Source organism: Agelaius tricolor, unplaced genomic scaffold, assembly GCF_023055355.1.
Source record: "Agelaius tricolor isolate 1412-34295 unplaced genomic scaffold, bAgeTri1.0.p SCAF_8, whole genome shotgun sequence".
NCBI lineage: Eukaryota > Metazoa > Chordata > Aves > Passeriformes > Icteridae > Agelaius > Agelaius tricolor.
In genome coordinates this window covers 6,172,264-6,189,840 of record NW_027269268.1, presented here as the reverse complement: position 1 = coordinate 6,189,840, position 17,577 = coordinate 6,172,264, and the positions used below count along the sequence as shown (strand labels likewise).

The following is a 17,577-nucleotide window of genomic DNA, read 5'->3' as shown; positions in this document are numbered from 1 at the left end:
TTAAAAAGAAGCTTAGCTACAGAAAAATCTTGGTAACAGTCTTCCTCCTCTCTGCAGAGGTAGTATCAGTGCTGAGTTCAAAGCTTTTATTAGTCTTCCACTTGTGTACAAATTTAGTAGAAGGAGCTGGTTACCTGCATTATACCAAGATGTAATGCTGTAGACGATGGCTGGGAGCACTGCAGTGACAGATGTATTTTATACAACTTCCTACAGATAAGTTAATTCCCATTGTACTCCCAGAAAAACAATTCTGGGGCATCCTAAAAAGTTTACCAGTTTTACCTTCCATTATATAGCTTGAGTTACCCAACAGCCCTCCTTTACAGCTTTTTAGAATGCTCTGTGTGCAGCACTAATTAGTGACACTGCAGCTGGAATGCTGTTCAGTCCTCCCACAAGGGGAACAAACATCTCAATACACTGATGTAGGAGGCTCTGGCAACTGAGAAGTTGAATCACAGTTTGGGACAGAGTCCTTGTTTCTCAAACAGCCACAGCTGTTTATTGCTGGTACAGGTACCCAGGTGCTTTGTTCCCCTCTACAGCTGACCTGGTAGCAGAACTCTGTCCCACTGCTGCAGTCACTACACAAGCCAGCAATCAGGTTTGTGCTGCAGTGAAGACAATACCTCCTCTAGCTTGGTAGGATACCCTTACAGTGCAAATTCTAGTCCACCACTGGAACCTAAGTATCTCTTATTACAGCAACAAATCAGCTTTTTTGATCAGTAAATAAAATTTAGACTTTATTACAAAGTAACAGCAGTGTTATTCTGAACATTCAGTTTATGCATAGGTAATTAAGCACAAATCACACAGGACATTCTTCACCTTTTAACTGTAATGCTGATATTGCTTTTATGGTGTTGGACATCAAGTACAAGTTCATCTCCAGCCTGAACTGGGATGGGCTCATCCAGAACAACTGCAGCTTGTTTCCAGTGTGAGGACTCATCAGATGTGTCCAAGCTATGGTCTTCATCGAGATGGATGTGATACCAGAAGGGAATGGCAGTGACCCGGCCAGACTTACAAATTTGTACCTAAAAATATTTAAAATAATGATCAGTTATACTACTTTGCTCTTTGAAAACAAAGTAGTTCAAATAATTTCAATGCTTTTCAGAGACAGCTGCAGACAAATCCCGTTTAGCCCACAGGAGCAATTCAGAAGCAGCTCTGCAGAAGAGTATTTAAATGCACTTTGGGCCCCAGAACTCACCTTCACTTCTCTGCTGGGGCTGTTCAGCAGAGGGCTCATGAGATCCAGCCTTAAAAGCTCTGCTGGCTTGCTCAAGGGTACACAGGGTAACGTAGACAGATCCAAATACACACGAACAGGTACCTGAAAGAATAGACCAGAACTTCAGGCAGCAACAGCTATTATAAAGGGAAAAGGTAGTAAACTTAATCATAACACTGAAGTTGCCAGGAATTACTGGAATGGCTATCAGAGATAGACAAAAGGCAAAATACAGCCCTCTAATCCCTTTTGAAACACTGGAATACAGTTGCCTGGGAACAGTAACTGCACAGTCATTCTTCTGTACAGTAACGGGCACAAAACTTCCATGCCAGTTCTAAAACAAACATCACCCATTTTATTTTATCTCAAGGTCCCTGTGTGGTCACAAAAACCTCTCTTGAGAATTTCAACAGTGTTTTTTTATAGTTCTAAATCTAAACCAAATCTAAAGAGCTAAACAGCTGCAGCTTTGAAACCATGCCTGGAAGCCACCCACCAGCTTCCTACCTTGAACTGGTTGATGAAAGGGGCTATATTAAACCCCAGGGTTGGTTCTGTTCCTTGAACAGCACTCTCCAGCAACAGAGACTCTGATTCTACAAGCATCCCATATACCAACACATACTGTGGGAAAATCTTCCCTCCACTGTGAAGTAAACACCTGTAAAATAAAAGGGATTTCACCTGTAAAGCTGATCAGTCATCAGTAATGAAAGAACAGTAAATACATTTAAGAAAGGCACGCTAGTTCTTGCTCTGAAGTCAAGTGCTCCTAGGCATAATGTGCCATCACTAAACACAAAGGTTAACAGAAAGGTTTCCCTAGGCCCACAAAAGGGGATAAATCCATTTCATGCTTAGTTACCCATTTCCATTATTTTACTTCTCCTCTGCCTTCCTTCCCCCTCCTCCTGCTGTGAGGAAGAGCAGCTTTGCTGCTGCCTCCCTGGCTGCTCTCACACCACGGGTTTGTCTTTTAGCAGGACCAGTTTGTTCCGACAACCGTTTGACATGCACACGAATCTGGGCTTTTCTAAACTTGCACTAAAAGCTATCTTGGTTATTCTTTGTTATCCTGCAAACTTCTGACAGACCAAGGAATATGATCATCCATATTCTTGCATAAAAAAAAAATAAAGGAATCTGAGATGGTGAAATCTTGATGCTTTAAAAAAAAAAAAAAATGTATACAATGGTCATGCCAGCAACACTGGGAGGTTCAATCCAAGGAAAAACCCTTTTTCTACAGAAGAAACCTAACAGTAATAACATAGTTACAAGGAATATTCTCAAAATTTTTCAGGTAATTACAGATTCCTATGAATATTTTTGTCCTTTTATACTGTACCTGGATATTGCAGCCTTTTCCATCACCTCCTGCTGGATTAAACCTGATGTCTCTATAACATCCAAGATAATAATACTCCACAATTTGTCTGATTTGGGTCTCTGTAGCACCACACTTTCTTCTTCTAAGTGGCTGAGCCAAAACTCTAATGTTTCCTTAGGGAAATGGTTTGCTTCTGCAATGACATGAAGTGCTGCCTGATGCTGATCTTTCTCAACAGAACTGTAGGCTCTAACTGGCCCAAGCTTGCCAGCTATAATTGGCAGGATGGAGAAGCCTTCAGATACATCTAAAATGTACAAAGCATCAGGATCCACACCTAGAGAGATCGTGGTTTGATTCTCTTGGAGGTTTGTCCCGCTGCCATGTCCATCAACATCCATGGAGTGCAAGTCCTTACTTGGATTTAATGACAGCAGCACTTTGCTCATGGCAGCTTTAAAGCATTCATGGTAAGCTATGTCATTCAGCAGGGCTATTTCTGTGGATTCCAGCACACACACTGGAGTGCTGCCATCCTGTTTGGTGCTTGTCTGAAGTCCAGCCAGAGCATTACATAATTCAGCCTCATTGCCCAAACTCAGCGTGTCGTCTCTGTCACTGAAATCCATCCCACACTCTGAAGGCAAGGAAGAAATCTTCTGGATCTTCAAGTAGCAGTCTTGGCAGCAAACTTCCATCATCACAGTATCTCCAGTCTTCACAGAATAATCTTGGCAAAAGAGCATAAAAAAGTCAAGTCAGTTACTTTACAGACACATCACTGAAGAGCCTTATGGTGCTTGAAGCAAACAAACAAACAAACCAACCCACCCACCCCAATATCTCATTTGTTCATATCTGTGCCACAGTATGAGGAGATCAAACCATCACAGTGTGTGCAGAGCAGGGTGACCAAGAGAGAGAAAGGCCTCAGGGGCAAGGCTTATGAAGAGCAGCTGAGGGCACTTGTTTTGTTCAGCCTGGAGAGGAGCAGGCTGAGGGAAGATCTCATCACAGTCTAGAACCCCCTCAAGGGTGGCAGGGGAGGGGAAGGTGCTGATCCCTCTCAGACACACAGCACACGAGGAAATGGAATGAAGCTGCATCAGGGAAGTTCAGATGGGGCATTCAGAAAAGGTGCTTCACCCCCAGGATTATCGGTCACTGGAACGGGTTCCTCAGGGTAGCAGGCACAGCACCAAGCCTGCCAGAGTGCAAGGAGCACCTGCATAATGCTCTTAGACAGGTGATTTAATTTTAGGTAGTCCTGCAAGAAGCAGGGAGCTGGACTCTATCATCCTTATGGGTCCCCTTCCAGCTTGAGATAGTCTAAGATTCTAGGAAACAGGAAAATAAAAGGTGGGTGAATAGAGCAGACACTGTTAAAAATTACACTGCCAATGCCTGTATGTGGAGGGTATTCAAGTTGAATCCCACATGGGGCAAGGGATAGCTAGGAATGTTTAGTTTTGGTTTTGTGGCTGTAGCAGCTAGCAATTCCTACCTCACCTTACCCCCCTTCCTCTCCTCTCACAAGTGAGCCAGTCAGTAGCCCCACTTTTTGGAGATGTGCCACAATGCATTAAATTCAATACAGAAAAAAACCCCAACTTAATGAAAAGCTTTCTCCCAGATCTCACTGCTTAACAGCAAAGTCCCACAAACAAGCCCTGATGAAGGGATTGTGCTCTACAGACCAGAAACATGATCAGGAACCACCTCTCAGCTACTTGCTGTTGAACTTCCAGTCTATTTAGACCTCCTAATCTCTGAGATAAGCTAACTTATCAGAATGAAAAAAAAAAAAAAACAACCCAAAATGAAACCAAGTTAATGTACCACAACAAGCAAACCCACAGGACATACCAAGGAGGCCCTGCACAGGATACACAGCCTGTTCCCAGCAAGTTTCCTCACTGGGACTTGTAGAGAGAGAATGCTCCTCATCAAGCTGCAGTACAAACCACACCACAACAGCATCCAGTATTCCTCCTTCAGTGACTGGCAGGCTGAGCTTCCAGGGCTTTCTATCTGCCAGGCTTTTCAGCTCCTGATGAAAGCAAAAAGAGAAAAAAAAAGTGGGAGAGTTTATTTCCATAAATAAAAATTGGTTTCATTAAACTAAATCGTCCAAAATTTCTGCACCAATCCATGAGGGCACCCAACAGAAACTTGAAGTTACCAAGCCTCTACAATACCAATTATTAATACCAATACATCATTAGTACTCATTAGCATGGGAACTGTCTTCCCACATGCAAGAGCCATTTCCCACATGGACAGCCTGCATCCGTGAGAAGCAAGCATGCAAATATCTAAGAATACACATTTAAACCCACTGAAAACTGCAAGAAAGACTTCAGACTGGCAGGGCTTGCCTTACAAGAAAATAAAACCACAGCCAGGCCTTTGGCTGAACTCAAGCCAGGGCTCAGGCACGTGTTTCACTTAAAACCTGTGTTCAATCAGTTCTAGAAATACTGTGTGCTGTGAATTTGCTCAAACACAGGCCTGCAGAGTCATTATAAAAACAGAAGTCAAACATCTTTGAGGATGTTTTATCTGCTATCTGGGCTATGTAGGCCTTGTGTAAAAGCTCAGGCATGTACAATCTCACTAGAGGGAAGACCCTAAGGTCTATCCATTTATAAATTCTCCAATACTCCTACAAAGTTTTGAATATGTAACAAGAACTAACTCTTTTCCATGTACAATTTATTTTTCTCAGGAATTACCTTCTGCTACCAACATTCACAAGCACAAAAGGACCAGCACTAATGTTTTAGTTCCAGCATAAACCAATGAACAGGAGGTCAAGCACAAAGGACCAAAGGTTCTCTCAGTCACAGTCATTCTGCCTAATAACAGCCCTTCCAAAACACTTATCAACTTCCTGATCTGCTCATGTCAACACTTGTTCTCTTTACATTTCAATCTTAAAATACACATGGAAAAAGAAAAGTTCATGTCCTGCTCTGAGGACAGGACTAGCTGTCACATGCTGGGTTTCTTCCCTCTTCCCTCTTCATTCTGTGTTCTCCAAGAGCTTGTCTATCCCTCTTCCCACTACTGAGATGGCTGAGCAATGGGCAAGTTAAAATTACTGAATGCAAACATAGTTCACAGTAAGATGTCACTGCTCTTCAATAGAAGTGCTTTGCTGCCAGTCATCCTTTTGGTACCTCCTCAGCTAGTGAAGGGAAAGGCAGTCAGTTGAAGCTTTGCCCCTTGAAATAAGACAGCAAGAGCACAAGCATGCATCTGGTTCTTGGTTTCTGGGGAGTTGGAGAGGTACAGAAGTGTATTTGATATTAGAAGTGTTCTTCCTGGTTATTCCTCAACAGCAGCAGGCCCGAGGCTCTCGTCCAGTGGGTTTTAGTAACTGCAGTGTTACATTGCCAGCACTTAAAACCCCATTTGAAGGCTTATTTCAGCTTTTCCTGCTCTCTGCCATGCTGCTTAACCCATACTTATTTCTCACATTTGCCACTTTATAAACCTTCTCCTATTTTTATGCCAATTACAGATTTAACTGTAGCACATCAGGATGGCAATTTATCAAGTAGTCTTATTAAGAGAGAGAAAAGGAAATAAAGCAATGTCACAGGAATAGGCAGTAAAACCCCAAAATGATTTAATGACACATGTCCTCTGAATGAGAAAGACCTACAAACAGAAGGAAAATCTACAGCAAAAATGCAGTAATTGAATTTCCTATGTCTTGATCCACAATTTCTCACATATTCCACACCACCAACTTCTCATGAAAGATTAGGAAGAGCCAAAATCTGTAACTGTTGGCAAAAGCAGAGTCCCTTTAGGGCCTGAAAGTGAGACTGAGCTTTAATTACTGGCTGCAGAGGTAAACACTTCCCCTGCCAGTGGCACTGATCTGCTGCCAGCAAACAGCACACAGGCAGCACCTGGCTGGGTGCAAGTGTAATTACAGCCACACCTCATTCCCCTGCCTGGGAGGGACTGAGCTGCTGCTGCTGCTGCTGCTGCTAATAACAGCAGTAATAAAGTAATCACCATAAAGCAGCTGCTTTTTTGAAATTATTATTATTTGTGAATTTTGACTTACTGTTTCACTGATCTGTACTGATGTCTTTGATATCTCCTACAACTCAGTTTGAAAAACATTGTTTTACTGTATTTTAAGCCTTCTTCTCAGTTCTGCCAGTTTAGGTCTGGACAGTTAGCATAAACAGAATAAATGCAACATCCCTCTAGTTCTTTGAAATAGGAGTTTAGAAAATAGGTCTTAGAAATTACCTTACTAGTGCTAAGTGATTTCTTACCTGAATTTCTGTTCTTAGTTGGTAATTCTGCTACTGGTTTTAAGTTTAGGAGGATTTTTTTCTTATTACAATAGGAACAATGACAATTTTTTTCTCATTTTTAACTGCATTGATTGAACATCCAGGTATGGCCAAGACACAACACATTAAAAAAAAAAAAAAACCCAAAAGAAAAATCCACGCTGAAAGTAACCTACCAGTGTTTGGAACTGCCACATTTGCCCAGTGACAAAGTAACAACAAACAGTAACCAAGAATTCCTAACCACATCAGTGATTCATAACAGAGGCATTTCTTCCTTTTTACTTACAATATCTTAACGTTTCATGACAGGAGCACTCCATTAGTCTAACCAAAACTTCAAAGGAGCACTTCTGAAACATGATTTAAAGAATAACACAGTTTTTTACTCTTTAAAATTATCTTTACATGTTTGCCAGCAGGCAGATGCTTAAGAGCAGACATCTCTCAGATGAGAGCAATAGTTTCTTATTGACACTGGAAGCAGAAGCAACATTAGGTCACAGAGATTGCTCCCAATAGTATACTGAAGAGCCTTGTCTTATTTCATTTTTCATCTCAGGATGTCAGACAAGCCAACTAGGAAAAGCTATTGATTCAGAAACTGCAACTCCTGGCCAAGCAGCAGCCAAGAATAATTTCATTTATATAACAGAATCTATTTTAAGCTCTGACTCAATGCCAGCTCCTCACCACAGGTCAATGAGCAAGAAGCACACCAGAGATCAGCTGTATCATCTTTTTAGCAAGCTCAGCTGCAGGGGCTGAGCTCCCTGCTTTCCAGTTCAGGCCTATTTAGCATACACATACAAATGTATTTTGTGCTAAATACACAAAATTATGCTACTAGCTTTTAGAATCCCCTATTACAGAAATACCCTAAGATACAAAGGAGCTGAAGTGTGGAATCAAATGGTTGACTAGAATTTTTTCTTCATCTCCTCTTTTACATTTACCCACTAACATTTACATTTTTATGCCAGATGGAAAAATACAGCCTTTCTCCTGTCTTTGTGAAGACTGACTTTAGAGAAATAAATGAAGTCATCTCCATAACTGTATAAATCATTTAGGATGTATCTCTTGCATCCTTTCCTTCCCCTCCCTGTGCTGAGGATGGTAGCTGTTTGATCTTACAGTGAGGTAGTTTATGAAGTTCCCTAAGCTATGCCCAATAAACAAAAAAACTCCACCTTCAAAAAAATCACAGACTGTCACCTGAGGCATCACATCACCACACAACCAGACAAGCATCAAAACCAGCAGAGGATTTCAGAGCAGCCCTGCCAACTTTGCTCTTGTGAACTGTTCTGAAGTTGAACCCAAAACCCAAATGACATATGGGACTTTCACTACCACAAAAAGATTACTTTAGAAGGGAGTAAGAAAAATCATTACCTGCAGATCGTTGAAGTCTACTGTCATGACTTGACAGGGCTCTGTGAGGGCCCTGTAACCCCCAGGAATACGACTGAGCTTCTCGGTGGTGTAGGGCTCCACAGTTTCCTCTGAGCCAGCAGCAGCGTATGTGGGACTGAAGAACTGCACTGAATTGGACAAGCACACACCAGCAACTTCTCGCACTCCCACTCTGGGAGTAAAGGCAAACAGAGGAGAAATTAAATTCCAAGTAATTTGACCAAAAACGTAAAGGAAATTCTCCCTAGGCTGACTAATTATTTTTAAATGTACAGAATGTTAGAATAGAGAAGTTAAAAAACACTAAAACAATTATGTGGGGCTTTTGTCATGTTCAGAGCAGCTCTAAGTGCAGAAAATGCACCTCACTTTCAAGAATCAGAACTGAATGCTGTCACCAGAAACTAAGAAAAAGCCCAACACATATTAAGAATTTCACTATATCCTAGGGAAAAAAACCCAATACAAATCAGAGCACAAGCAATGAAGCATAACTTAGAATTGCTGAAAGAATGGGACAGAATACAAAACAGAAGATCACATCAGGCACAGAGAAATGGCTGTGATATGCAAGATGATCAACAACTGACTAATTATCAACAATTGCTGATTCTCTCTCAGCAAGATGAATCCATGTTTGATGATAAATTAAACACACTTTTAAATGTACTTCAGGAAAAAAAATCATGTATTCATTCAATTCTGGACTCTATGTCTACTTCTAACCACTCAAAAAAATTAAAACATGAAGAAAAGCTCAAAGAAAAGCTGTATTAATTGTTCTATATAAAAACCATGAGAAAAGAGATACTTCTACACTGCTATTTCATTAGGCCTCCTGTTCAGAAAAAAATATCCAAACCCCAAAGCTCTCCTACAGATTGTGAAAACATTTGAGGAAATGTGAAGGCATGAACATCAGAGTAATTCAAAGAGATCTGCGTAGTTTAAATCTGAGAACGGGCATAAAAACAGGACTTGTTGAAATAATCTTAAATATTATTGCTAGAGCAAAAAGGGATCTCAAACTATAAAGGCAAGGCATTTAAAAGTGACTTTTTTCCCTACAGCATATAATTAATTTGTGACAATGACTTCAGTCCTGCTAATCACCTGACCTTAAGCTATTAAAATGGAACATCAATTCAACAATCCAAAGTTAACAGCAAATTAACTTTCATTGTTTTTAAATTTTGTAAGTAACAGTCAATGCCCAGTTTCAAGGGAAAACCTCTTCTAATTGATGAATAATTAACTTATAAAAGAAAGTATTTTGTGACCATCTACTACAGGAACTTTTGGCCACTGTTCAGGTCTACTGCATTAGAGAAATCACTGATGCAGCCCAGCTGCCTTTCATCCTGCACTGATGCAGCCCAGCTGCTTTTCATCCTGCACTGGAGCTCCTCTAGAAGTTAATATTTTCTCTAATTTACAACAATATTAATCCTGAACAAAATACCCCAAGTCCAAACCTCTCAGACAGAGACTGTCTCCATACAATGATAATGTTCTAAAAGATTGGAATAAATATGAAAGTAATTGATACATAGTCAGAACTGGTCTCAGAAAAGAAACTCTACTGTATGCCAGTTCAGAATTAGGCAAAGGACATTCAGACAGATAAAGACAGCTGGGGTTATCAACACTTAGGCTTTACAGGGGTTAGATCCAGAGTTAGACCCAGAAGTGAGGTATGGAGCAGATCATAAAGAGGGTAAAATGAGGATAAGGGCCAAGCATTAATCCAAGAATCTCCAATTCAGAAATTGAGAAGTAATTTTACTATGACGGAATTAAATTTCTTTAGCATGTTTTAGAGGCAGGTATTTCAGCATAACTGTATGATTAATGGGTCCAAACTGTATGATTAATAGGTCCAGAAAATCTGAACCTCAAAGGGGTAGGGAGATGGGGCAAAAAAAAAAAAAAAGCCCAGAAAAGGGGTGGGAATGGTGAGAGCAGAAATCTTTTTCATTAAACAGATAATCAGGCATTCAAAAATTAAAGAGCAAAGTAAATGAGAAATGGTCAATAAAAACAGTCTCTCTTCCCAAAAAAAAAAAAAGTGGGTTCAAGCTGTGCTAGAGTTTAAACACACCTGTGATGTCTACGTATCTCTTTGCATTCCACTGCCATCCCAAATATTGTAGCACTTGCAGGAATAACTCTGCCATAATCTCCAGCACTAATGTCTTGGTTTTTAGGCTGTGAAAACATGAACAACAACATGCAATGAGACAGTGGATTATTTCTACCATTACTGAAAAGCCTAATTACATATTAGAGAAGCATTCAAGTGACAGTCAAAACATGGCTAAGTTCATAGTGACTGGTAGAGTCGCTACTCTTTAGCATTCTGCTGGCCATTAAAGGAGTTTTTTAAACACAGTGTCTCAATAGAACCAGGCGTCAGCTTTACTCTTCAGTCTACTACTTCCTGTGTGTAACTCTAACAAAATGCAGATTGAAAAACACTCTTAGACTACACTGAAACATTCCAGGACTTTTCCCTTATGCATCATTCCTGTACTTAACACTAGAGGTCATCAGTTTCAACTCAGTACAACACAAAAGGTTTCAGCCAGCTAAAACTTTTTCTTTTAAATGAGCTGGAATCAAGGCAAGGACAAAATAAAGAGAAGTCCTTCTATTAGGATGAATATTAGCTAAACAGAGATTAGGCTATGTAAGACTCCTTGTTGTATTACTTTGCTTAATGTACTAGCAAACCTACAAAATATAAAGTAAAATCTGAGACCCAGTGGAATTGCTCAGTCTTCCAAAAAAGCTCAAATCAGCAAAAATAAATTAATTTATTTACCGACTTATAACTGAGTGTTCCCAAATGTTACAATGAGAAATAACTCTACCATAATTCAGCATTTTCTGCCTAGACTGGCTGTACATTTAAAATCCACACAAACCCTTTTGCTGTCACTTACAAAGATGGGGCTCAAAAAAGATTTAAAACAAATGAATGAACAGTGATTAAGATGAACCATCTGTGATGAAGGAAGGTTACATCAGGGAAACATGCTCTGCAAATACATGTTTACTCAGAACACAGAGCTCACAGAAGCACAATGAAAGTTCTGCCTCACTGCCACTCACCAAAATCAAATTCATGGAGCCAGCCCAGATCACTCATTTTTAGCATACCAAAAGGAATGAAGTGTTTAGAAGACAAACGTTTCTCATTCCCATATGTCTGGAATGTGTGCACATGCACAGGTACCCACATCACCTACCTTTGGTTGTAAAAGCAGATGTTCCCAAGCATGTATCAAGCTCTCCACAATTCCTTCTCCAAATAAGCCAGCATCAACTGTTTCTGTGACAACCAAGGAAACTCTAGACAAGAAAAATATGATGTATAACAAACACTCCTGTCAACAATCAATCATTCCTTTAAAGAAAAAAACCCCACCATACCAGTGTGAGCTCAGAGCAAAACTTTTACCAGGAGTTTCAGTACATGTGGACAATTTAATTCTTCCAAAAAATTATGTGTTTTGAATTGTTGTCAGAAATTATTGAAGATGCAGATAAAAGAGAGCAAATATTGAGCAAGAATTTACTGTAAAGCTTCTTGCTCAGCATTTATAAATAAGTTGTGTGGGAAGAATCTAGCCAAAACAGGAAGATGTTTCAGCCTGGGCATACAGCCAATGATACTGCAGAATATATATTTTGTGCAATAGTATGCACTCATGCATGTGTATAAAAAGGAATTAAAACTCCCAAAACTATAATCAAAGCACAAAAAAATTCTGACACAGACTAACAACTCTAAAATCTTAAGTCCTCTGGAATTAAACAAGAAAACATATGGCATAATAAGAAGAGACACTTCCAGAACAGCAGTAATTTATTTATTAATAGCTGACATCTAGTAACTCATTATATACACTAAAGGGACACAAGTATTACAGTAGCTCAGCTGATTAGGCAAGCCAATTAGGCAAGGCTTGATTGGCCTAAACCAGGAGCTTCATCATTTCAGATCATGAGCCACAAGATCTTAGAAATATAAAAGTGTGTTAAAATGACTTTTAAGACATAGTAGTGTAATTTTTTCCCGGTTTCTGCAGTATCATTACATATGCCCCAAAGCTCCCACCATCAAAGAATTAAACTCCTTAATTTAGGACACTGTTGGTCTACCAATAAAAATTAGGATGATCTGAAGAACATGTTGTCATTTATGCTTCTTAAACACATAAAAGATACAGAGAACTTTCTCACATATTGAGCAATATCACAGAAGTGTTACTTCCTGTTTAGGTCACAAGACATTTCCTATTTTCCTGGAATGATGAGCAAACTCAAAATACCATCAGAAAAGAGAGCAACAACGTACCTTTCAGGTATGTGCTTTGGAATTTCTATATCAAGTGACTTCAAATGCAGAAGTTTGATCTCTCTTTCCATATTATTTGCTGCCACCACATCACGGGCAAGTTCATACATGGTTTTGGACAATTCACAGGCATAGACAAAAGATGCTCCTGCCTTTTTTGCAAACATACTGAAAAACAAGAATCAGGGGTTTTCCCCTCCTCCACTCCTCCACATCTGCTTCATATTTCTACCAGTTCAAGTCTAAAAACCATCCTTAGATTAACCGGTATCTCTTGTGTGAACACTGATATTGCACAAGTTGATACCCTCTTGATATGTTATCAGCAAAAAAACCACCACAGTTAGCCTAAGGACACTTCCTCAGCTATGCTGAATCTACTCTTTACAGTCAATATTTAAAGACAGGACAAATAACATTACAACTTCAAAACCCATGTGAGTAATTCAATTTCAGCAGCACTTACTGGCACAAAAAGCATTTGCAACAAATAACGAAAAATGGTTGAAAAAATACTACTCCAGACTCACTGGCTTCTGTAAGCTTTGCTTGCTTTTTTAAGTTCTGTCTCCATAAAAGGATCAAAGCAGTTATATTTTCCACTCTCAGCCCAATTTTGTCAGGCAACCTGTTGTAGTGCATTTTTATATTTTGTAATATTTTGAAGTAATTTTGTTTTGTATTCCCATATTTTTCCCAAATGGTTTATCCCAGACTGTACCCCCCTCCCTTTACCTGGGTTATCCCTCTCCTGGGATGAGATCATCCCCAAACCCCCACCCTGGCTCTCTGTCAATCACTCAGCATCCCATCCCCTCCATCCAGAAGCTTTGGTCCAAGTCGTTGAGTGATGAGCCAGAGGCCAGGGGTCAGCCCCCCAAGCCTTGCCCCATACGCTGTCCTATATGTCTATCCCCCAGTACCCATCCCTTAGAGTCACTTATTGGTTGGTAAAATGTTATCTACTTTGGGTTTCCACCTCCCTTTAAATGTGACCTTGGCACATCTCCCGAGGCTCTTGGCAGGAGCCCCCTGAGGTGCAGGAGCTCCTTTGGGACTCCTAATAAAACCTTGGATTAACCCCTGCTAAGAGTTGGCCCCTTCTCTTCTACCGATGTCTCTGGTGTCTCTTGTGCTGCACAGGCGACCAGCCCAGGTGCCCTCAGCACCCTCGGGGCACACACAGAGAGTGTCTCCCTGCTGCCAGCCCAGGTGCCCTCAGCACCCTCGGGGCACACACAGAGAGTGTCTCCCTGCCAGCCCAGGTGCCCTCAGTACCCTCGGGGCACAGAGAGTGTCTCCCTGCAGCCCAGGTACCCTCAGCACCCTCGGGGCACACACAGACAGTGTCTCCCCGCTGTCGGCCGTGTTGGGGCTGCCCACGGTGTCTGCCGACTCGGGACTGGCCCAGGGCTCCTGAGAGGCTCGCAGAGGGACCGAGACAGCAACCAATACTTTCCTATTAAATTCCTGCGAAACCTGCATTGTGGCATACCTCAGGATTCCTGTTCCCGTTCCGATATCCAGGACAGATTTGCTCCCTGAGTGCACAGCGTTCTGAATGGCCCTGAGGTAGGTGAGGTTCCTCTTGGCATCGTTGAGCATGATGAAGTGCCAGCGCTCCACCAGCCAGTTTGCAACACGGTAGAAATTCTCCTTGGCGTCGGCAAAGTTGGGGTTGAGCTTCACTGCTTTGTGGAAATAGCCAGCTGCTTCGTCTCTGAAACCCATTCTAAGAGCAAAAGCGACAAACAAATGGAAAGTATGCATGCAGCTGTGAACATCCGAGGGTCTGTAAAGAGGTCTTATGTCAGCTAAAAGACAACAGAAATATTTTGTGTTAGTTTGAAAAATTATCTTTAGAAACAGCGCCATTACTTTATGAAAAATAATGATTTATAGCTTTACATCAAGCCACTGTAAAATGCAAAGCCAGCTCAGAAACACCATTGTGTGCACCAACCTTCATACACTACTGCATCTTTTGACAAAGTAAAACAGGTTTTATTTACAAGAACTCACTGCAACAACATGACAGCAGCAGCCCTGCAATCTAGTTTCACAGATACTCAACTCAAGAGAATGTTATAAACTCAAGAGAATGCTATAAAACTGTGGGTACTCTCTTTAACTGGGACATCCTGCAAAACCCCCAAATTTTGAGTTGCCAGCTTTTGCATTAAGTGCCAATTTTGAAAAAAGAAATTAAAAGAAATCAAATTGTGAATCTGAATCAAGTTTTAATGATACCTACAGCATAATTCCAAATCAGACAGCACTGAGAAAAGCCCTAAATCTATCAAATATTTGTATACATTTTAATACAATGCTCAGAGAGGTGTTCCTTTAAAACAAAGAAATTACAAAAAGGAAACCTAACTAAAACCACCTGGATTATGATCTATGATTTCAGTCTTAAAATTCTAGCATTAGAAGACCTGAGCAACAACAAAACATGGTGGCTTTTTTTCCCCACTTTTGCTGTGATTAACAATATTTATTTTAGCACTGGCTATTCTTTTTAAGCTACTTAAGACAAACAGATTTGAATGTGTTTGTACTCACAACATGACCCTTACAAAAACTGAATAAACATCACTGCAAACCTGAAGAGATGCTCTCCCATACTGTTACAGATCACTTCATCATTGGGATACAGCTCAAGTGCTTGTTCATAGCAGTTAAACAGATCTTGAATCCGTGCCAGAGAATCCAGTTCTTCTGCCCATTTAAAGAGAGTAAACTGAAATGTCTCCTAGAAAATAAAGCACAGACCATGAGGTGCTGGGAGTTGTCAGAAGTAGGGAACTGAGCCCTGAAAACATCTGGAGGTGTCCTGACATACACCTGGACACCCACACACGAGGATCAGCACCCAGCAGTGTTTACTGAGTATGTATATGTTAATGCATGCTCCAATACTAACAAGTCCCTGTTTTTATTAAATGCCATTGACACACAGAGAATAAAAGAAGATTCTATGAACTCCCTTCATACAGAGCTTATTAAAGAAACCATTGGCCATCCCAATTATTACAGATTTTCCAATTCTGTCTTCAATAAAAGCAGAAACCAGTGACATGTAACAAATCACAAAACATGTCACAAAGACCTCAAGAGAATTAGAATAAATAAAATTTCAAGTAATTCAAAGAGCACTTACTTTGACAGTAGTTTTTAACTCAGGAGCTAGATTTAGTACCAGGAGATAGTGAGCATATGCAGTTCCAAAATCCTGGCTCTCCAGGCAATGCTGAGCACTCTGCAAAGACCTGGAAACCAATTCCCGTCTGCTGGCTTCTCGGCCACCCCTGTGGTTAGAATGAAGTTTGGCATTGGAGTTGGGCATTCTGAAGGATGTAAATATTCACTTATTCTAAAAAAAAAAAAAAAAAAAAAAAGAAAAAGGTCACACATACTATATACTGTACGTTAAAACGTTTGTACACAAAGTTGACAGATCAAAAAACATTTCGGTTTTCACTAGCATTTAGTAAAGACATCTCTTCTCCCACCAAGTCCTAAAGATTTAAAAACATCTAATCTTTGCGCTACTCATAATTCCATCAGCTCTGAGTGTTCACCATTCAAAAGTCAAGTGTGTACCACATCTAGGTTAAACCATGTGTTCTGGAAACAGATTACGTTTCTGGCTTTGCAAAATTTATTTTCGTAACAGTCATTTTAGCACGTCTCTGACCAGACAGCGTGGCACACTGGCAGTTTATGCACTCAATAAATTTCACAGTCAAATACAAAATCTGCAGGTTAAATTTCTTCTCCTTGAACAACATCATCTTCATAAGCAAAGCCTCACAGAGCTAATGAGTTCACAGTTTATTTTACACAAGGCATCATGGCGACTTTTCCCCTTAAGAAAACATTAAAAACAGCGACCGGAACCAAAACGCATATTTTTATACTTGCCCGTGTTACCGCTGTAACTCTTTAAGGTACTCAGGTGAGCACGGCTATATTATGTAGAGACTGGTCCCAAAGCCGAACACCACGAAGGTTTCCGTGCAGAAGGACTGCAAGAAACACAACACCATCACGACTTTTTTTTTTTTTTTTTTTTTAATTTTCTTAAAAACACAGTGAAATAAATAACAAAACACAGACCAAAGCGCCCCGGGACACGCAGAGCCGGGGAGGCCTCGCCGCTGGCACCGAGGGCCCCACGAGGGGCTGCCCCGGCAGGTGCAGGGGAGGTGGGGGCTTCTCCTACTCCCGGGCATCACCTGCTTCGGGACCAGCCGTCACGGGCTCCAGGATCATCCGTCACGGGCTCCAGGGCCATCCGTCACGGGCTCCAGGGCCATCCGTCAGGGACCGTGCGCGCAGCGGCGCTCCCAGGCCGCGGCCATAGCGGTGCCGGGCCCGAGCCATCGCGCAGGCGCCGGGCGGCAGTCGGTGCTGCGGTAAAGGTGTTTCCATGACCCACGTCCTTTCTCGGCCCGCATCCGAGCCTCTGGAAGCTGGCAGTGCAGCTCGTGCCTACGCAGGGCTGTGGAAGGGACCCGCAGCCATGCCCGATGCGGTCCCTTGGCAGTCCGGGCTGTTCAGGGCTGCTCGGCCAGCACGGAAGAACCACCACCTTAAATGTTGCCCAGCGCTGTGTACGCACTGCCTCCCTCCACTGCCCTGTAGTCACGGTGCTCCTGACTCTAATTCCCCTCTTGGTAAGTTCCCGAGAACCTCAGGGAAAAACAACACCGGCTTTAAGTCATAAACAAGCTTTTCTTGGACCTTTGATTGAGAGCTCTGCTCGGCAGCAGCAGATCGCGAGGAGCAAAACCCAGAGCTTTGCTCCACATCCCAAGTGCCGTGTCCTGCTCCCTCCCATGCCTGTGCCGCCACTTACCTTCCCTGTGGAGCTGTCTGCTCCGGGGAA

General features: G+C 41.5%; 1 protein-coding gene across 5 annotated transcripts; it reads right to left on the bottom strand.

Moving 5' to 3' along the window:
* Window positions 1–736: 736 nt before the first annotated feature.
* Window positions 737–17,081, bottom strand: PRMT9 (protein arginine methyltransferase 9). Of its 5 annotated transcripts, none has more exons than XM_071431475.1 (14): window positions 16,925–17,081; window positions 16,611–16,714; window positions 15,847–16,059; window positions 15,290–15,438; window positions 14,179–14,415; window positions 12,684–12,851; window positions 11,572–11,674; window positions 10,422–10,528; window positions 8,300–8,492; window positions 4,446–4,629; window positions 2,598–3,309; window positions 1,757–1,910; window positions 1,226–1,348; window positions 737–1,046 (listed from the first exon to the last, which is right to left on the bottom strand). In XM_071431475.1, the coding sequence occupies exons 3-14, from the start codon at window positions 16,030–16,032 to the stop codon at window positions 831–833; spliced, it is 2,532 nt and encodes an 843-aa protein (XP_071287576.1). In that variant the 5' UTR covers window positions 16,033–16,059; window positions 16,611–16,714; window positions 16,925–17,081; the 3' UTR covers window positions 737–830. The 5 variants fall into 5 exon arrangements, with proteins under 5 accessions (XP_071287576.1, XP_071287575.1, XP_071287577.1 ...); XM_071431474.1 differs by having other exon boundaries at window positions 16,806–17,077; XM_071431476.1 differs by lacking the exon at window positions 16,611–16,714 and having other exon boundaries at window positions 16,806–17,077.
* Window positions 17,082–17,577: the final 496 nt, after the last annotated feature.

Coding starts and splice junctions, on each gene's coding strand:
- PRMT9 (XM_071431475.1), bottom strand. CDS start 16,032: ATGCCCAACTCCAATGCCAAACTTCATTCTAACCACAGGGGTGGCCGA. Junction 3,310..4,445: donor TCCTGTGCAGGGCCTCCTTG/GTATGTCCTGTG, acceptor TCTTTTGCCAAG/ATTATTCTGTGAAGACTGGA. Junction 1,349..1,756: donor CTTTCATCAACCAGTTCAAG/GTAGGAAGCTGG, acceptor CTATTCTTTCAG/GTACCTGTTCGTGTGTATTT.